The 22,874-nt window shown below is 36.2% G+C and overlaps 1 protein-coding gene across 3 annotated transcripts in view; it reads left to right on the plus strand.

The window, feature by feature from the left end:
- The window catches only part of LOC123316452 (monocyte to macrophage differentiation factor), a 245,539-nt gene extending 223,293 nt beyond the window's left edge, over positions 1-22,246 (plus strand). For all 3 annotated transcript variants that reach the window (XM_044902516.1, XM_044902517.1, XM_044902515.1), the window contains exons 4-5: positions 15,022-15,271; positions 21,912-22,246. In XM_044902516.1, the coding sequence (XP_044758451.1) occupies positions 15,022-15,271; positions 21,912-22,115 (454 nt within the window). In that variant the 3' untranslated portion in view covers positions 22,116-22,246. The remainder of the gene's footprint in view (positions 1-15,021; positions 15,272-21,911) is intronic.
- The last annotated feature ends 628 nt before the right edge of the window (positions 22,247-22,874 follow it).

Below are 22,874 nucleotides of genomic sequence, written 5' to 3' on the forward strand. Positions count from 1 at the left end.
TCTCACTTGTATCAGCTCCACGAAAGACATGTGAGAAATATTTTTTCTTTTCAACTCGAATAAGTTCAGTGGTAGAATTTCGGAGCAATTTATAAGCGTTCCAGTGATGTTCCGATCTTGTCTTCTTGAATTTACTCTTGGCGGCGTCTCTCTCCTTCATTAGCTTTTTAATATTAGAGTTCAACCAAGGCGCAGGAGGTTTCGTGATGCGCTTAGAAACATATGGGGCGTGTTTATTAAACAGATTTAAAATAACAGAGTTGAAATAATGTATTTTATCATCGATCTTACGTATCCCGAAGATCGCCTGAAGATCAGAGCTAGCTAGTTCCTCCTGAAAACTTTCAAAGGAGAATTGAGTGAAATCTCTAAAAGTTGCGTATCGTTCAGTTCGCTCAGTTGTGAACTCACCACTCAAGGCAAAAATCGGCATATCGTGATCGCTATAGTGACAGTCCAAGACATCCGTACATTTGAACAGCTCAGGTTTATCTGTGAGAATATGATCAAGCAAAGCACGCTTTCTGGTTGGCTTTTTGACCAACTGATGTAATCCAAAAGTTTGAAGTGAGTTCAAATATGAAGATGAGTCAGAAGAATCAGGTTCCAAAACGTTGACATTCATATCCCCAACGACAATAAGATTATCAGCCAATGGCAAGGAAGCCATGGTGAGATTTTCTAGGTCATCAACAAGCACATGAGTACCCAATCTTCCCTCAACTTTAGGAGGCTTGTAAATCACACAGAAGAGCACTCTTTTAACTCCTCGTTCAAGTATAATGCATGTATTTTCCAAATTAAGATCCAAGTTGACGACTCGATAGTGTAAATTCTTTTTTATATAGATACCCGTGCCTCCCCCCCTAGTAGTTCTGTCATTATGAACAAAATTGTATCCCTCAATTTCAAATGAAAATGTTTCATCAGCACGAAGCCAAGTTTCCGTAACACCAACCAAATCAAAATTATGATTCAATATTGTATTTCCGAACTCTGAAAAATTGGCAGAAAGCGAACGAACATTCAAGTGGGCACCGGTAAGCATAGGTTCTGATCCCCCATTCATGAGATAAGAGTAAGAGAAAAATCGATACTATATAAAGAGAAAATGAAAGAGAGAAAAAAAAAAAAAAAAATATTTAATAACAAAAATAAATAAAATTGGACCTTATTCGCCCGAACCAGTGCTTCCTCCTGCTACAACGGATTCCAGTCTCCCTCCACCCAACTTAACCAAATCAACATCAGATCTTATGAGCATCTTTCCAGAACCAAATTTAGCATAAATTTTTCCATTCGAAGTCCAGACATCCCTACCCCCGATCCTCTCCATAACACGTTTAAGAAGGGAGTAGTTATACTTTGTCAGATCCTCAGCAATGACCAGCTGAAGTCATAGATCTAGAATTCAGTCCGTTCTTCATTGATTGTCAGTTCTTATTCTTCAATTTGGTGATCGTTTCAACAATGGCATATAAATACGGCTCAGATTTTTAGTGTCTAATCTGTCATTCACTGTGTTCTCGTCTGCCATTTGAATATGAATCATTTCCAAAATTTCTCTTTTATTTTGTTGAGGTTCGATTGCTAAAATTTTGGTGTCCTCGTAATTAAAGTCGTGTTTTTGTGTTTTCTTATGCTTATTCAGTGCTGTGCTCGCGTTTTTTGTGTATTTATGTGCGTTTAATCGGTCTTGAAGTCTTTGTGAAGTCTGACCTATGTATTGTTTGTCACAATCTCGGCATGGCACACTGTATATCACCTGTGACTTTTTCATTTTTGGTGTTGAAGCTTTAATCTTACTGAAAATCTGGCCTATTTGATTTTGCGGTTTGTGAACTAGTTCTCTCTTAAAAGGTTTCATGATGTTGTTAATTTTCTGTGACAGACCCTGGATGAATGGTAGGGGTATCCGTTTAGTGTTGTCAGTTGTGGATTTTTCTTTTTCTTGCGTATTGTATAGTCTGTGTGTTCTTTGTTTTATAAGTTTCTGAACCATAATCTTAGGGTAGTTGTTGGTGAACAATAGTTCCTTCACATCTGTTGATGTCCTTTCTCGCAGTACTGGTGATGTCAGCTTTAGCGCTCTGTCAATATATCCTATTGCTGTACTCTTTTTCTGGGATTGGTGGTGATTAGAATTGAAGTCCAAGATGTGAATGGAATTTTGTTCCTTTCTGTACCACTGTGTTCAATACCAGTCTATTCTATACAATTAATTAGTATTCCTTCAAAAACTACTGATTAAACGCCAAATCAATTATTTTACACTTGTCATGTTCTAAGCCTATATAATCCTAATCTACTAACAAAATTCAAATTAAAGAAATACAGTTTCTTTACATATATACAGGGTGTTTCATGAGTCGTTGGCAATAGCCTAATGGTGAATGCAGGTCATCCAGGTCTTTCAGAAAACTTTTTTTGTATCCTAAGGCTATTAGTTTCGGAAATACGGGGTGATTCAAGAATATTGGCCTAAATTTGCGATAGCCATAACTCTGGATGGAAAGGTCCGATTTTGATCGAATTTTATGGGTTTGTTCACTTCAGAATGCTCTTTCAAACGGCTTATGAAATATCAATATTTTGAGGGCAGTACTCAGAATATCGTGATTTTTCATTCAAGCCCCAAAATCTATATTTTTTACTAACCTTACAGAAATTTCGTTATTGCTCTGAAAAACTACATAATTTATTCTAAAGGTTGATCGGGTATGTAGTCAACTCTATAGTTTTTAGCTCTTTATTGTATTAACCAAGCTTTCGGATAATGTCTTGTCCTTCTTCGGGGCTACTAGAAAAATTGCAATAATTTTGTAAAAAATACAAAAAAGGTAAGATTAAAATAACTTACAACAATGTGAGACTTAACTATTAATAGCGATAAAATTACAATATCCATATAACTCATCAGTTAAAATCTCAGAATGAATCTTAAGCCAACATTCCAATTTTAAAAGAAACACATGAAATAATGTCAAAGGTTAAAAAACATAGAAGAACAAAAGACACATAGAGGAATGACAATTGAGGCCAAGCAACGTCATAAACTAAGGAAGTACAAAGGCGTTTTATCATGACAAAGTCGTCCACTCTCACTCACATTGATCAGTTCGACGATATTACAGTAGATGGAATTGATACCATTGAAATCTGAGTTTATATTTAAGTTATTCTTATGACTCATGATTTCAACAGCCTCCAAAAACTCCCTTTTGTATTTATATCTTTCAGATCGTAAACACCTAGCATCTGAGAATTTCATAGTATGTTTCGTTTCATTTATGTGTTTTGATAAGCCAGTGGTTTGTTTTGCCATTGTACAATCTCTAACATGTTTCCTTATTCTCGTTTTCAAATTTCAGCCAGTTTGGCCTATGTATGGCTTATTACATTCATTGCACTCTATAGAGTAAATTTTTCCAGATTTGTTGGCTGTTGGTGTTTTATCCTTCATTTTAGAGAATACATATTTCCTCAAAGTGCATGGCATGCGAACCGCAATTATTAGATCTTGATTATTAGGTACATGTCTTCTAAGAGTTCTTGTGATAGAGGGTGTAATGGCAGGATGGTAAGGCATGGAGAGAAATTTCTTCTGGTTTACTGGGCTCTCTCCATCAATGGTTGGAAGGATATTATGTCCCACATTTGAGTCTGATACTGCAATCCGACCGGGGGTGTTGAACAAGCATTTGTTAAGGGGTCTTCTGGGATAAGAATTTTTAATGGGGAGTGGACGTAATCTAAGGCACATTAAAATTGAGTCCAAACAAACTGGAATAAGACCCCCTTCCCCCCATAATCTAAGGAGGCCAGATTGCAAGAGATGAGGGCTCACCAACTTTTCAATTCTATTTTTTTAACCAATTATGAGGTTTATTTTATGTTTGAAAACATGTGATGACTTATAGTTGAGGTAGCGACCAGAAGCCATTGGTTTCTGATACCAATCAATAACCACTTTATTGTCGTCACCACGTGTCAACTGCATGTCCAGGTAACTAATGGTTGAATTAACCTCTCTTTCATAGGTGAAATTTATGTTCGGGTCCTGAACATTAAGGGTGTCAACAATACTAAGGAGCATATCAGTGTGTAAGATGCAAAACAAATCATCCACAATATACATATACAGGGTGTCCCGTAAAGACCACGTCAAACGAAAACGAAAAGTAGATTAGAATGTGCTCTATCTGATGTGAAAAAATTGTTCGTATGAAAGTCTCACATTTTTCGAGATATTTGATGTTTTATGAAAATGTTGAATTTTTTCGCTTAAAATGCTTTCTCTCTTGTGGAAGCTACAATTTAATACTTTTCGTATCAGTTTTTTTTTCCGTAAATTTTGCTGAATGATTACTTCAATTCATGCAATGAAAAATAACACAAAATATTATACAGGGATTCTGAAAAAAAAAATTGAAATTCATGTTCTGAAGAAAGTGTTTTTTTGTGCTGAATTCTATCTGACGTGGTATAAAAAAAAGACACTAGATCTTTTCTGCACATTACGTTGAAAAGTTGCCCATTTTGTGAGGATTCCGAAAAGGTAAAATATAGGTGATAACCTTCTTCACGAAAAAAGATATTTGAATGTTTATCGAAAATGGAACAGATTTGTGAAAAACTGATTTTGTCACCCTTTCTACAAATTCTTTCATTTTGCAGATTCTGATGTATCATATTGAATAATTCTCTTGAAAAATGTCAGTTAGTCCTTAAATTACTCATAAAATGAAATTATTCATTAATTGCACTGATATAATGTAAAAACGCATAGGACCTTCAACATCAACAAATCTATTGTGAAGAAACCTTATAAAAATATCAATAATAAAAATTCAGGATTATTATTAGAGCAAATGCTCAAAATAACCACCCCCTTCACTAATACATGCCCTGCATCTATTGAGAAATAACATTTTCAAACCATACAAACTTCTCCCGCTATTTTGGCTGCTGAAATACGAATGCGGTCCCTAACTTGTGCTTCATCTTTTATGGGATTCGAATAAATTTAATTTTTTAAAAAACCCCAGTAAAAAAACTCCAGAGGATTTAAGTCTGGTGAACGGGGAGGATATGTTTGGTGTAAATATTCCCTAACATGACGAGTGTAGTGTGCTGGGCACCCGTCGTGTTGAAACCATAGATTATGTCGCATTTCCAGTGGTATATCTCCTAAGAGTAAGGGTACACTGATCCTTAGAAAATTCAAATAGTTGGTGCTGTTTAATGATTGCAGCAATTCTGTCGGACCTAATATTTTTTCATCGTATATTCCAGTCCATAAATTCACCGTAAAGTGGTTTGAAAAGGGCATTTCTCTATAGAGGCAGGACATGTATTAGCGAAGGGGGAGGCCATTTTGAGCATTTACTCTCATAAGAATTCTGAATTTCTATTATTGATATTTTTATAAAGTTTCTTCACAATAGATTTGTTGATGTTGAAGGTCTTGTGCGTTATTATATTATATCATTGCAATTAATGAATAATTTCATTTTATAAGTAATTTAAGGACTAACTGACATTTTTCAAGAGAATTATTCAATATGCTACAGCAGAATCTGCAAAATGAAAGAATTTGTAGAAAGGGTGACAAAATCAGTTTTTCACAAATTTGCTCCATTTTCGATAAACATTCAAATATCTTTTTTCGTGAAGAAGGTTATCACCTATATTTTACCTTTTCGGAATCCTCACAAAATGGGCAACTTTTCAACGTAATGTGCAGAAAAGATCTAGTGTCTTTTTATATACCACGTCAGATAGAATTCAGCACAAAAAAACACTTCCTTCAGAACATGAATTTTAATTTTTTTTTTTCAGAATCCCTGCATAATATTTTGTGGTATTTTTCATTGCATGAATTGAAGTAATCATTCAACAAAATTTACGGAAAAAAACTGATTCGAAAAGTATTAAATTGTAGCTTCCGCAAGAGAGAAAGCATTTTAAGCGAAAAAATTCAACATTTTCATAAAACATCAAATAACTCGAAAACTGTGAGACTTTTATATGAACGATTTTTTCACATCAGGTAGAGCACATTCTGATCTACTTTCCGTTTTCGTTTGACGTGGTCTTTACGGGACACCCTGTATGTATATACATATATGTATATATGTACATATTCTTCCATATATAATTTTTTATTTTTTTCTTCTCCTCTGTACTGTGCTTTTTGGTTTTGACTCAAGTGGCTTTATTTTTATAACTTTTTGTAATTTTATGCGATTTGTTATTTTTATGATTTTCGTCATTCTAAGATCAATTTTTGAGAACTGTCTATTATCCCTGTATTATTTTGTACTTTTGTCTCACTGTCGCGAAGGGAGAGACTTTAGAAATTTCATATACTCGTTTTCAGTGATGATGGAAATATAATTTCTGAAACGTCGGCTAGTTTGAAGGTTTGATTCTCGAATATTTCGACTTTTTTCACCAACATACCTATACTTATATATATAAAGAGTCAAGGTTCAAGCGGAATAGAATGTCACTTACTTTGTTCAAAAAGTAAGGTTGCACCTATCAAACAATTAAAACCACCTAGATTAGAACTTTATGCGGCATTCTTAGGTTCAAAATTATTAAATAAGGTTAAATCTGCAATGCAAATAGACTTTCAAAAAACATTTTGTTGGACAGACCCGCTTGTAGCATACCATCGGATAAAGGGTTCGCCGAAGAGATGGATAACCTTTGTAACAAATATAGAAATCATAATATATATACTTACTCTAGAATGCTTATCCAGTAGTATGAAATGCGGCGAAAAATTGACAGTTGTCGCTGAAGCGAATGCGCGCCATTAGTTCATTTCAACTCGAACGTTGCCTAGGTTGCGTTCACAAACTTATTCTGAGCAAGCCTTGGAGTGAGCTCTGATTACTCGAAGCGTTCACAAACGTACTTTTAGTTCCTCAGAGTATGCTCTCTGAGCATGGCCATACTCATACTCTACTCTCGGAGTAAGTTTGTGAACGCAACCCTAGACTTTCCTACCTTATGTCAGTCGAATTGTTTATTTGGTATAAATGAGAAATAAACATATTTCATTAGGTAAAAGATCTTATTTTCGATTCATAAACATACATGACTTTTTATCAGTATTGAACACATGAATGGATGACTAATTGTGATGTTTATGTATGCTTTGATAGAAAATCAATACAATGATGTTGCAGGTTTCAATGAAAATATATCAGGATCTCGGAGGTAGAGCGTATTAATTCCAAATCTAAATTTGTTGCTAGAGGTATTATTGACTATTGAGTGATTGTTTGATCAAACCGTGAATTGGCTGAAAATTGGAGTTTTATAGCGAATTCCATAGCTATAGCTGGTGCTTACTAAGTAAATATTTGGAACTCGCAACAAAAATTCCAGAAAATCTAAACTTAATATCTCCAATGGAGTTCGATACTATCTCAGCTTCCATTAGATGAACTGTTACCTACGCATTCAGTGCATATTATAAACTCCGTACAACAATTTTAAAATATCTTGATCTAGTGCAATACTGTTATATACCGTTGGAATTCGCTATCAGTGAAACTCGATAGTTCATTCAAGTTTTGAATTTTTTGTTCACATTTATTATTTTTAATATGATTGACAAGTTACAAGTTCATTTCGAAAAATGTGGCTTTAAACTTCTTACCTCCGAGCAGATCATGGAACAGTGAAAAATCAAATGACTGAAAGAAAACGCGTTGTTGTCCGACGTATACCTTCGATACTTGAATTGTCCCCTCTTCATGAGATTCGATCGGCAGAATATTCAGGAACTGGGCAACGTTCTACTCGAAAATAAACTAATGATGCGCATTCGCACTAACGACCACTGTCAATTTTTCGCCGCATTTCTTACTACTGAATTGGCATTCTGGAGTAATAATATACAGGGTTAAAACTATTTAGAGGGGGACTAAAGGGATATCGAAAACCGTTGGAAATACAGGGTAGCTCAAATTACGAAAAAGTTGCGTTATTCAAGGATGAGTGCTTGGTTGTAAACAGTTCCAAAATATCTCTGATGGTTCCTGTCTCGAAAAAACTGAAAATCAAGATTATCATTTTTTCTTCATAACTCATTTATTTTTGGAGATAACTACACGAAATTCGGTGTGTAGTCATAATCCTATATAGCGATTATACTGGTGTACTCCTTTTTTGTAATTTAAGCCACCCTTTATTTTTAAGGGTTTTCGATATTCCTATAGTCAGCCTCCAAATAGTTCTAACCTTGTATAATATGATTTCTGTGGTAGCGAATCGAGTATCAATAATAGAGAATTTGACTGACAGCAATGATTGGTATCATGTCAGATCCAAAGAAAATTCTGCTGATCTGATATCAAGGGGCGCCGTAGTGGGTGATCTGACTAATTTTTGGTTTCAAATGTTGCTTCGAACAATGATGATTCTATTTTCACGAAATTTTCGGATTCAGGAAAACTGAAAAGAGTTGTTGCCTATTGTTGGCGATTTATATTCAATGCAAGGAAGTCTATTCATAAAAAGGCTGGCCTTTGAGTATAAGCGAGATAGATGAAGCATTCGACACTTTATTAAGAGTAGCTCAAGCACCTTACCTTCAAGGAAGGTAAGTCTCGTAAACCAACTGTAACCAAGGCTTGGATATGCATATTTGTATGCATGGTTACAAAAGCAGTCCATATTGAGTTAGTGACAGAATTCAATACTCAAGCATTTTTCTTATGTTTTAAGAGATTTATAAGTAGAAGAAGAAGGCCAAACATTATTTTTTTCGATAATGGAACTCAGTTTGTAGGCTCGAACAATGAACTTTTGAAGTTCTTCAAGTCTAATGGTGATTTGATCACTTCGCATTTTAGTAATGAGCGGATAACTTGGAAATGTATTCCACCAAAGGCTCCCAATTTTGGAGGCATTTGGGAATCATGCGTAAAGAGTACGAAACTTCATCTAAAAAGAATAATAGGTAATAATCAATTACGTTATGAAGATTTCTCAAATATTGTGTCAGATTGAATCCATACTCAATTCCACTTTCCCTTTCCTCTAGTCTCCACTCGCGCCTGCGCATTTTCTCATTGGGCGACCCCTCACAAGTTTGCCTGAATCTAACTAACATTGTTCATGCATTCACAACACTGTTTTATTTTAAGACATTATCTGTAGCAGTTATTTTTTGTTTTTGTTTGAATGTAGCCATTTCAAGGCCGACGGTATGTTAGTGATCCGGCAACATTGTAAAAAGTAATGGATGAAGGGATGACATGCTCTACAATAAAGCATTTACAATTTCAAGATGTTTTCATTTATCACAAAAGTGTTGAAACAATCCCCCACCCTGAGTTACCAGTACCCGATAAAAATATTTCAATTTGTAATGAAGATGACCGGTTCGTCAGATGACATGGATTTATTTTCTGGGAGTGACAGAATTGAGTTTTCTAGATTGCTCGCTGAACATAGAGATATTTTTCAGAATATAGCATGTCGCACATCTTTTATTCGTGTAAGATTAGATTCAGAGATGACTCTGAATTTTTATAAAACCATTTCCTATTCCTATAGCGCATAGAGAAGCAGTCAATACAGTCATTGATCAGATGATTGCTGGGGACATCATGCAAAGGTCAAATACACCTTTTGTATCACCTATCATGACTAGTTTAAAAAAGGATAAAGGATGGCACCGTTCGTCTGTGTCTTGACGCCAGGCATCTGAACGATCGCATGGAATCAGACTTTAAAAAACCGAAATCAATTCAAGAAATCATCAGCTTGATTTCTGGAAAAAAATATATGTCGTCAATGCACCTAACGCAGGGATATTTGCAATGCCCGTTAGATGAATCCAGCAAGAAGTACACAGGTTTCATGGTTGGTACGAAGACCTACCAATCCAGGGTGTTACCATTTGAATTTAAAATTGCTGCAAGTGCCTTCACTAGATTTATATGTCATTGTTTTCCACCGACCAGTCTGATATTTGTAGCTGAAACCGTATATGTCTTTTGTTTTCAGAAATAATATATTTTAGAATTCCTTCCTTTCAACCGTACTTTTTCTGACTCGAAAAAGGTCTTTCAACTTGTTCCGTCCTTCCTTCTCTTCAGTTTTCAGTTTTTTCTATCTTTTTCCGAGCCGGTTGATTGACCGACCAGTTTGAGTATATCCAATGGGGAAATCAGTTACGCATAGTGGGGCAAATTTTCCGAGGAGAGGGGTACTTCTTCGACGCCCAGCGCTGAAGGTCAAGAGCGGGTTACTTGAGGTGCCAAGGAAATTGTGTAAGGTGTTTTACCGTGCATTGCAGTTAAAATTACGACAAGTTTGAAAGTTTAAGGCAAGTCACTTGTAGCATTTTATTCCTTACGTAGTGCTTATCTGAGGGGATATCTTTGCTATTTTCCGCTTTCTTTAGTCCGTTGGACTGGCTGAAAATACCTACCCTACCGTTTAAACTTGATCTAGTTATTGTAGGCTGTGTAGTGCCGGTTTCCGCGCCCGTTCGACCGCCGTTCAGTACCAGGAGGACTTGGGGTTCCTACCGTATTTTCGGTGCTCATTTTGTTAATATATTGCCGACTTCCGGCAATGTTCCAAATTACAGGTTGACAGATTCTTCCGACCTGCTGTCTGACGGGCAGCCATTTCAAGGGTCACATAGAGAAAGGGAGATAGAGAGACAGGGTGCACTGCAATTGGACTAAGACCAGCCACTGTACCGATTTCCTCCGACAGAGGGAGTGACTTGCCAGGATTTCAAAAGTTAACCGTAATTACCGTCTATTTCCACCGTACTCCTCTGGAGTGACCGTACAAAATTTAACCGTATTTACCTTCTATTTCAACCGTATTTTCATGGAAAGACCGTATTTCATCAGCCGCCCCACACCTACCAGGCCGCCGGTTGACATCAACATTTATCGTTACTTGTACATTTCTGCATATAATTTAGTCCAGTAGGAATGAAGAACTGAACGTTCATTTTGTTGCCAGTTATTTTTCCAGTGAGAGACAGTTCCTTAAATCAGTTAGAGCTAGATTTTTGTCAGAAGAGGTAGGTGCTCTTTTTCATCGATTAAAAACCGTCCGAAAGCAGAGACCAAGAAGACGCTACCACCCTAGTTTTCACTGCTACCCTTCTCCACTGATCATTCAAGTCTACTCGGGCTCTCTTATTCTTTGGAGATTCTGTGAGAGACGTGGGGTTCCACTGATTGCCCCACTGGCGCCCGAGCATAGGAAAGGAGCGTCCATGGTGAGAGAAAAAGCCAAACACACTGTCAAGAGGAATAAGTGACATTTTTTTCGTCAACGGATAAATTATTTGGGATATATTTTGACTGGTGAAGGAATACAGCCAGACCCAGCTAGAACTCAAGCGATCTCGGACTTTGTCTCTGTCAATATGACAGAATTTTTTCTGCGAAATTTGCGGAGATCACTTCACCACTTACAGTTCTCTGTCATCTCATAAAAATTATCAAAGACTATTAGGAAAAAGATCAGAAATATTCCGCTACTATAAAGTGAATTGTTGTCGATCTCAAATGGCAGAGGCAGTTCTTCCTGAACCATGGTGTTCTTTACAAGAAATCGAGTGAAAATGACAAAATGTTGCTGTGCTTTCCCTCTGTTTTGATCAATGACTTTGTGAAGGAATATCACGCTGTCCTTGGCCACTATGGAGTGTACAAAAGTTAGATGGCCACTAGTCCTACCTTCACTACCACTGCTGAGTATACCTGTGGGAAAAGATGACATAGTTGCCATGGACCTGTATGGACATCTCAAACGCAGTAGAGGTGGAACACAATACTTATTTGTGATAAAAAATCTATTCACCAAGTATGTAACACTGTACCCTCTTAAGAAGGCGACATCGGGAGCTCTCCTTACGAGAATGGTGAAAGACTATTTTCCTGAGCATGGAATGGGGGAAACGAGTACTGCATGGCCAAGGTACGCAGTTTACTTTCAAGGTCTGGAAGAAATCCATGGAGGATATTGAGGTAAAGCCGGTGTACACTTCCGTTAGACATCCCCCGGCAGATCCTTCGGAACGAGGAGCTTGGAAGGTTGTTTCGGACATATTGCTCAGAACAGCATTCACGATGGGCATATGAGGTACCCAGACTCGCAAGAATTCTGAATGAAGTAGTTAATGAGTCCACAGGCTTCTCCCCTGCTGAATTCCAGTTGGGGTCCCCCCAGTTGAGGCTGTTGCCTGGGGATCTGCAGGTTTATCTGGTTGATCGTGACGCGAAATCTTTGGACAGCAAGCTCTTCCTTGGAGCGATTGGTCAGGAATGCTGTGAAACGTGCTAGGCGTTTTGCAGGCGGGGAATCGACCGAGTTTCAGACTGGTGACCTAGTTTTGTTGCGTGCGAATGTTGCTTCCTCTGCAATCAATGCAGAGACGAAGAAGTTTTTGCTTTTGTTTGAGTGACCTTATAGGATAAAGAAGCAGATTCGTGTTCATACTTATCTATTGTGTGATGAAAGTAATGTTAACAAGAGAGATTTTTCATGTCTCCCATTTAAAACCCTATATTCTACCAGCTCCTGATTCGCAAGTTTGTCGGTCTCAAGAGCTTGGGGGGAAAGATGTACCGGAACCCATAATAAGTTAATGTTGTTATAGCCCTTGTGTCATAGGCACCCAGTATGTGTATGTATGCGGTGTGTGTTGTGTTCATGGCGCCGGGCAATGATATTGCCTCTGCTTCACAGTTTGGCTTGTCCGTTTGTTCCTTTTTTTTTGTTTCTTATCTGCATCGCATATGGATGAAAGAATGATTAGGGATGAACTAATAATCCTAGCGATCTACCTTTTCGGTAAATCCATATTTTACCAAGAAATCAATTAAAAAATATCATAAGCGAAAAAAAAACAATCAATCAAATCAACCCGATTTATTCATTTAGAATAGAATACCGAAGCGAATAATAAGCTATATACAAGAAGGGATGGGGTGACTTCTTACCAAGGATTATACAGGGTGAGTCAGAAATGTGTACCTAGCTTTCGAGAGGTGATAGTACATTTAAAAATAAGTGTAGTTTGTTAAATGAACTCATGGCCCAAAATGCATATCAAGGGAGATATATCCTTCCAAAGTTAATAAAATTGAAAAAATTTCTCCGCTAACTTCTTATCGGTGAATGCCACCAGATTGAAATTTCGTGCATAAATGTATGTAAAAAATTGAACCATTCGATGGATCGAAGAAAATTACATGAAAGAGGTACGCTTACAAACACAAAAAATTTATTCGTTTTCGAGATATTTGAATTTTTATGGTATAATTATAATGTCAGCAGATTCATTCATCGCCAGATTCATTGATGACAAAAATTCAAATATCTCGAAAACGTTTCAATTATTCGTTTTGTATAAGAGTACCTTTCTCATGTTATTTTCTTAGCTCAATCGAAATTTTTCCTCCGAAACGAAATTCTTTTAATTTTATTTACTTTGGAAGGATATATCTCCCCCACTATGCATTTTGGGCCATGAGTTTATTTATCAAACTATATTTATTTTTCATTGTTCTATCATCCCTAGAAAGCTCCCAACTCACTTTCGTAAAAATATAAACTTCCAAATATAGAATTTCAATATACAGTGTTCATTGGCATTTCAAATGAGTCAAATTTTTGACTCATTTTTCATGTTACTGTGAGGTTTTTTCAGAAATTTAATTAGAAAATTAAATTCACAATTTAATTTAGATATTTTATGCATCGCAAATTCTCTTTTTCTAAAAGGGAACATAGTAACTTGTAATTGGTAGAAGTTGGAACTATTTACTATTTATTAGAGATTAAGTTAGAGTTTGAACCCTATATGCAAAAATAAGATCTACTCTCTTCATCGCTGATTTTACACTTTGAATAAAAGAGACTACTTAGTGAAATCATCAACAAGCTAGTGAATATTATCTAGAGGTATAGTTCGTCCATTGCATTTTTTTGAGTTACATCTCAGACCATTCAACATACACCAATTCCCAAAATTATAAATACGTATCATCCTAAAGCAAATGTTAGTCAACAACTAACAACAATTGATGAAAAATAATATCAATCTATCATGAGATGGTTTACACATTTCAATTTTTCTTCTTCCATGATTTTCACTACTATTTACAAATAACTCGTCACTCACAAATTACTCAGTAAAACGAAAAAAACATGTGCTCCCATAAACCCATACATTGCGCACCTGGCACATACATACACGCAATACAGATTATGAGCATAAGAAAGGGAACCAAATTACCATAGATGTCTCACTCACTCTAAAAAAGTGAACTTATGTATAGTGCTCTCGCGCTAACATTCCCGGCTGAATAATTTTCATATTTAGGGTATGTTTGGTCACTGCTATTTGTCTGACTGATAAAATATAACTTTGTTATAACTAGGTACCTTAATAACATATTTCACTACCAAACATGTAAAAATAAGTAAAGTTCATTTATTTTTTGTGAAGCTTCGAAGCGTCCTACAAGAGTTTTGGCCCATGGCAAGAGTCTAACACTTATAATATAACTCCAAAATTATATTCTACAAAACATATATGTATAAAAATCAACCAAGTGAAAATAAGTTAAGTAACACTTAATTTTAGTAACCTTTCCCACCTGGTATCTGCCCAGGTGTCACTAGCCAAGCTCCACAAGTTCGCAGGTATTCAAAGCACATGAAACTCTACTCTACTCATATGTGTGAACATAAGTTATGTCTGATCGCTCTGGGATCTCGGACTTATTGAAGTCCGATTCGATTCGAAATTGACAACCAATGAACGTTTTCAATATTAAACCATTGAAGCACAAAAAATACACTAAAAATCACCTAATCTTTAATTCTTATTTCACATTGCTATTGAATCGTTTTTGATTATAATTTCATTCTAATAAGGAAGTGAGTTTTTTACATATAATTGAACCTATGAATATGATAAGTACGAAACATAATGCAGTTTTTACTTTGCAGATATTTAGTAAATTTTCTGCATCGATGTGACAGAGCAGTTATCTACATTTTCATAGCAGGCTCATATTTTCCGTGGTTGACTATCCATGCTTTGAAAACTAATTTGGCTTCCGGAATGAAAATGTATGTATGGATACTGGCTTTATTAGGAATTATCTACCAACAAGTCTTCCACGAAAAGTACAAAACCCTTGAAATCGTATTATATTTAGCAATGGGAGTTGTACCGGCGACAGCTATTTGTATGGCGGTAAGTTGATCCTTGAACATAATGATTTGAATGTGCAAAATTCCAAATATGCTGTAAAGGGCATTCTTCATCAGGAATAAATAACCCTTAAAAATAAAGATCACATTTATTGATTAATGTCATGGCAGTTATAACGTGCATTTAGAAAAATTCGTCGTGAAGTAGGCTATGGAATTTTAAACGTTGACATTCGGTGTCTGAACGTAGGTCTTTTCTTGAATTACTTCATCTTCCCAAAATGAAAACAATGATGACATTAATCTATACGTCGTTATTGTGTATAAAAAGTGAAAATGGTCTTTTAAGTAAAAGTTAGTTTCGCCCAAAGTGCGAAAACCATTTCTTCCATTTAGTCAGATCACAAGAATCCAAACAATCTGAGGCGGTTAAAAAAATTCTTGGAAAAATTTTAATCAATTAGGAACAATGAATTTTGACAAGCTTGTCAAAACATTTTTGGGTTTTAAATCAACGCTGTGTTGCCCGTTCTACGTAAAAAATTCTGTTATTACGTATTTTATCACAATGTCGAATCTCTTCGGAAAATATGTGACGGACATAATTGAAGTTTATACAAACTGATTGAAGGCATACCAAATCCAGTTATTTGCATGGAAAATACAAGAGATCAGTATAATATCATAATATGCACTAGCTTCAGCTTGAGGAGAGTTAATGTTCGCATTCTTCTTTGGCTAAATTTTAAATACGTTACATCAGTTGTAGATTTCAAAAATATTAACCCGAAGATGAAATGCATATAATGCTGTGGTTGGGAATGGGTATCTCCCGAAGGAATTAACAGATAATCACAAGAATGTTAAATTCCTCAACAAACATCATCTAGCATCAATATAAGTAAAAGGAATTAAAGGAAGTTTCAAGTCAGGATGAACTTCATCTTTGAAAAAAAATTTCACATCAATAAACAATTAACAGGACAACTGGCACGTACTTGTGGCTGTTCATCTTAATACATTGATATAATAATTGAAATAAGGTATTCATTGGTACCTTACGACATTTAATGTATAGGACAAATTAAATGAAAAATAGAAAAATCAATTTTTCGGGAACTTATTCTACGATGACATTACTCGAAAAAACCTGTAGTAAACTTTTCTCATTAATTCACTCAAACATAAAATTCCCAAATGCCACTACTTTTTTGGGTCTCCCAATAGAAGGATATTCTTTGTCATTGTCATCCTCTTCATTCTCAATCTTTCTGATTGTGGAAATATTCAGCTGAAATATGAGTCGTTTAGATTCAGATGAAACATTATATAAATTCTCTTACATTGAATATGTTCGCTACCGTCTGACGTATTGTGGATTTTAAAATATAAGGGTTTAACTATTTGATTGAGCGGACCTGAATTCTAAATAGCACTTCCTGAAACCCTGTCTCTTTTTTCAATCACTTTCGGCATTTTCGTAATAAAAATTGATATTAGTTGTGGCAACGGCGTTATGACATTAACGCCATTTCATGGGTGCCAACCTTACTCCGTTCTAGTTACAAAAACTCGAGAAAATTACTTCATGGCCAACCGACTGCTAAAATAAATGTGAATGGAGTATAGTAGAGAGAGAGAGAGAGAGAGAGAGAGAAAGAAAGTTTATTTAATGAGGTCCTTCAGCCCACTGTAGTATAGTAGTTAACATGGCATTTGTTGATGTTTTGAGGTTCGTTGCGTATTGCTTTGCTGTCATCATAATATTAAGTGAATGTCATTACTGTTTTCCTCGTGTAGACTTGAATAACTAATGGAAATCGATACGGATTTACCAAAGAGTATTATAGAAAATGCAGCCAAAGCTGCGAAAAATTTATTACCGGAAAAATCCAGACTAATTTAGAACAATGATTATGGAATATTCAACCAATGGAAGTTGAAAAATAAAATCATTGCCATAGATGAGACTGTTTTATTGTACTTTCAAGAATTTGTATGTTATTTTATTTTTCATTTAGTTTACGTGCTTTTTTTTTTCAGTCCGAAAAATTTTGTCCGGCTTCATTTTGGATGAAATAATCTACACTGATAGTCAATGAAATATCAATATTTCCAATTTCTACCGGCTAATAGCGTATTTAAAAATGAAATCTAAAGGATATATTCCGAAAAATCCAAGGTTTTGACAGCAGATCAAGTTCATACATTTATCAATGGAGCTCCTGAGGAAATTCATCTATTACATAAAGTAGGCCTAATAATGGGTGTTTTTGGAGGACTAAGGAGAGATGTGCTAGTGAAAATGTCTATTAACGATATAGAAGATAAAAATAGCTGTGTACTTGTTAAAATACCAGAAACTAAAACCGGTATGTCGAAAGGAAATTATGTTGGAATTATCCAACAAGATCATTGGATTATACGTATCCCATACATAGGCTCACAATATCCGAAAAAGGTCCTTTATACAGATGTATAAAATTTTACAATAAACTCCCCAGTTCTATGAAGACAATTAAAGATCTGAGACATTTCAAAAAAGCAATTCACAGAATGTTACTCGATTTGGAACCTTATGATATTAATAGTTATATTAATTTCTAACTTTGGATGAGTTTGTTTTTTTCTGCTGACACTATTTTGTTTAAACACTCAATTGTGAGTTTTTCCTCAAAATAAAGATTGTTTATTATTATTATTATTATTATTGTTATATTTGTATGTTTTTCTGAGTATATTGTTGACATGTTTAGAGATTCTTTGTATCGGTGAGATGATTGGTCGTTACGACAGTATGGGCTTATGGACCTGAATTTCATTCAATCTTTCACCATTAGCATGGTATGGTGTCGAGCGTAGTTGCCAAATATGTTTTTGAATCTGATACAGTGGGATTATTCGAACTCATGACATGATCGTATTGTAAAATTGGATTGGCTCAACTTGTTTTCACTTTTATCTTTGTTTTCACCTTTATATTTTTGATTGCTTTCATATTTATTTCATTAACTGAATCACTTTGGCACTGTAGGTATGTCAAATTTTTTTCACATTAAATTTTTCGAATAGGTACTTTTGAATTGAATGCCGTTTTTACAAGAAAATCTCGGTGATCATAAAATGATTATTTCATCTAAGATTTTTTTCTGATAACTTGAAATTGCCGCAACGGAAGCTTTTCAGAAAAGTCGTTTCTTCGGCCTTGGAACGGGTTACTTGCCCACAGCGATTCTCTAAGCAACTTTGTAATTTATATGGCCGATACCTTTTTTTTGGCCCTGAGGTAGGGTTAAGCTTACGCCGTCTCCGCAGCGGGCCGGTAGAAAGATGGTAGATTCTGAGTTATGTGCCGTGGATTTTTGTGGGGCTTTCACCCACTAAACCACCATCCCCTTTCCCCGGGTATCGTCGCCACATGGATATGGGCTGCAGCAGCCCGTTCATCAGGTGCGTAACCCGGTATATTTCCGGTGTTAGTTCTCATTCTAATTATTTATTTGTCTCCTCTCCTCCCTTCTGTCATCTTCCTCCTTCCTCCTCATCATCTTTGTCACGTACTTGTACATCGTCTCCCACTTATGTCTGTCCTCAATCATAAGATGTATGAGCTCATCCACTTTTGGGAGTTTCTCCCCCATTATATCCGTCACCTCCTGTCGCTCCCTTCTCCACCTGCTGTCGCTCCCTGCTCCATCGCCTACTCTCGGCATATACATGCTCAGGATCGTCATCCTTCCCTCATATCGAGCACAGACTGCTGGTGGTCTTACCATTTCTCAGAGTATACGTCCCGAACGATCCATGGCCCGTGAGGAATTGTGTAAAAAAGTGGCAAGCCGGATATCACCTGTGCGGTCTCTGCCGAGGTGCTCCTGTACCCAGAAATCACTTTCAGCAGACTCTTTTTTTTCTGCAATGACAGGAGCTGACCTCGATGCTTCTGCAGATCTCGCCAGACCGGTGCCGCGTACAATGCAATGCTGTGAAGAATTGCCCAAAGCACTCTCCTCTCATAGTAGTTTGGACCACCAATATTCGGTAGAAGCCTCCTCATCACTTCTACCCTTCCATTAGCCTTCCTGGCCACATGCTCGATATGACCCGAGAATGACATCCTCGAGGTATTGCAGGCTTTTGTTCGGGGCCTTCATGCAGCCCATAATCTCGAAGGTCGACAGACCTCCTCTTCTTACCCCCTTCACCACCACCACCTCTGTCTTCTCCCCCGCCAACTCAGCCCATCCTCACCCACCGGTCCTGGAAATCGTCTTCGGTTAACTCTATGAGGTAGTCGCTGAAGTTTTGTCTCATCATCTCGATTATGTGACTTCATTTTACCGTATAAAATGCGTTTTTTACATCTAGGGTAACCATCACCACATATTCCGTATCTGATCTTTTGATTCCCTCTTCAACATCCAGCATTGCGTGACGGTTGATTTCTCTTTCACGAAATGGTGCAGGTTTGGAGTGAGAATTAATATACTCTCACCAAACAAATTTTTCTTCCGCTTCTACTTCTATTCTGTCCACTATGAGACTTTCATACGATTTCCTCATCACGCTGAGCACACATATCGCTCTATTGGCGGATGAACTTGCCGGATCTTTGCCTTTCTTCGGGATGAGCATGACTTTCGCGCATTCCTAGGTCTCAGGAAATTTTCTCTCTATCAGGAGTTCGTTGAAAATAGCGAGCACTTTCTCGGGTATTGTATTGCATGCGATACACAGAGCCTCGACCGTCACTCCGTCGGGTTCCGGAACTTTGTCCTTCTTCATCGCCTTCAATGCTTTCGCAAGTTCCTTCATAGAGAACGGTTCCACCACCCCATGACACTTCTGTCTTCTCATTTGCCTAGGTTCTGGAGGAGCCCTTGGAGTATCAGGAAAAAAAGACTTACCAAACGATAGGGAAATATGCACAGTGTCACATTTAAAAACATTAAATAACAATTAATAAATTATTGAAAGTACATTCAGAAAGTTCAACGGAACGTTTCCTGATCGAGAACTTTGTACGAGAAAATGTTTCCACAGTTACATATAATGGAAACACAACAACAATTGAGATGAGAAATATTCATAATAAAATGTTAAAAATGCCCACCTTCTGCTTCTAAATATTCAAAAATTCACGATATCAAAACCTTTTTCCTTTCAAAGGTTTTTCTTCAAGCTTTTCGTTGGACTTTCTACATATTCTTTCGTTAATTTGGTCACATCGTCCATTAAATTCCACCAAAACTTTTTTTTTAATTTCAATTTTCGGTCACAGGTTTTCATTTTAGGATAATGAGAATCGGGCAATTCCATATTTATTTATTTATTTATCGTATGGCCTTGACACATTACAAATAGAAATTTCAACAAAGAGTGTAGAACATTACTAGAATACAAAGTACAATACAAAACAGGATATATTATAGTATAAAACATACTTCAGGAGGTTACAAGCGAACATCTAGACTATTTACGTAATCTATCGACTCTGGGGTCGCTATCAGGAAGTCCTCAGGTCTGCCACTATATGATCGCACGGAACATTCTTCTGTAATATGTCTGATCTTTTGGATTTCTCCGCAGTCACAGAGAGGTGATGGTTGCTTGCCCCATTTGTGTAGAGAGTATGCACATCTGCCATGTTGGGTTCTGATTCTGTTAAGAATGGACCATGTTTTACGTGGTAAATCAAAACCAGGTGGCTTTTGGTTGATACACGGCATGTTATTGTTTTCTTGTGCGGTCCATTCTTGAGTCCATTCGTTAGTAAGGTCAAACTCGTCTTCCACAGCCACCCTTGCCGTTCTTGTTGGTGGTCGTCTAGACCGAAGTCGGGTATGGTTGGCATCTTCAATATCTTGGTGGATGGGTAAGTTCGTGTTATCCACGATCTTTTTATACTCGTTCGCAAGAGCGTTTATTCGTCGTAGTTGGGGGGGCGGAATGTGGCTTAGGACTGGAAGCCATTGAGTGGGAGTTGATTTAATGACACCAGCGATCATTCTCATAGTGTTATTTAGCTGCGCGTCTATTTTATGTACATGTGGGATGTTTAACCAGACTGGAGCGCAGTATTCAGCAATTCCATAGAAAAATATTTTCAACTTTTTTTTTCAGAGTTTCATATCTAAGGCCCGGTACTTTCACCTTCGAATAAACTTTGACTACATTGCGAATTAGTAACTGTGAAATAATTTTCAATCTGAAGGATGACTGATTACGGTGCCTTCACATGAAATTATTTCTGACGAATAAGAATTCTATAAAACTACTGTACTTACTTCTTTTAACTGATTTATATAATATCAGCCATCTCATCTAGAAATCGCCATAATTTCAACTGAAAAACCAAATATTCCGTACAAATCACACAAAAAATCATCTAATATCAAGAATCCAAAAAATTCCACCCATAATGACATTCGCTCTTTGTTGATATTTGAAAAATAAACTCTTTTCGTAAGTTTCATTTTCAAGGTATTTTCGTGGCCCAAAAGCTAGCCTTGAGGACAATGCATTTCATTATATTTGATGTTGTACTGCCCACGTACAAGTATAACCAATGTTGTTTTTTGCTTATGGCTTGAGTAGAATTTTTTTATGTTGTAGCATAATATATGAATAAATATAATTTATATATATTATATATAAATAAACATTATTATTTTTGTTTTCAGGAGACTCTTCCAGCCATTGAAGAATTAACTCTTGGCGGTGTGCTGTATATCACAGGAGTAATTTTTTTCAAATGTGATGGTATTATACCTTTTGCTCATGCTATTTGGCATATGTTTGTCGCCTTTGCAGCGATGACACATTATTATGCAATTTTGATTTATCTCTTCCCTATAAAAGAGAATCTAGATATCGAAGTTTTATAAAATGATGATTTTTTTATTTTGATGACAGTAATAGAGTACAAAATTCGATCTTCCTGTTGAAATCAGAATAAATTATCTGTATATAAATATAATAAATAATATTGTTATTGCTCTACAAATATCAATATAAATTTAAATGTGTTTTATTTCAAGCTTCTTGTAATAGGTATATGGCTGAAAAAGGTGCATAGAAACCATCAGCTACAACTACTGCCTTTTAAATTAAATAGGTTGACGCGTCGGCTTAGCATACCGCAAGGTACCGAGTTCGATCCCGGGCTGGAGAAGGAGTTTTCTATTTGATACTGGTAGGGGCCATCATTCTGTGTTAGGTCAAAATCAACAGTGCTGTCTAAGGTGGCGTAAGAACACAGTAATAAAGCCTACATAAAACACAACTGGTTCCCCGAACTCGTACAAAAGCTCACAGAATTGGCTACTTCAGTACCTATGGAGAATCACGATAATATGATATGATGATATAATATAGTGAAATTTGAGGAGTTTCAGCTAACTCTATATCGCCCTTTATTCATACCGCTAAGGGCTAGGTAAAGTGAGTTCAAAAAAACTCGAAGGAGGCTAAAAGTAATCTTGAAAGTAGTTACACCCACCAGAAATTCAAAGGAACGAAGATGAATTGTTTTATTTTTCCTCGTAATTTTTTTTGCGGCACATTTGAAAAGAATTATTCAACAGGGAAATTCAAAGAATGGTTTACTTGATTTCAATTTGTTTTGCAAAGCTTCATACGCTTTT

This window comes from Coccinella septempunctata, chromosome 7 (genome assembly GCF_907165205.1).
Source record: "Coccinella septempunctata chromosome 7, icCocSept1.1, whole genome shotgun sequence".
Classification (NCBI taxonomy): Eukaryota; Metazoa; Arthropoda; class Insecta; order Coleoptera; family Coccinellidae; genus Coccinella; species Coccinella septempunctata.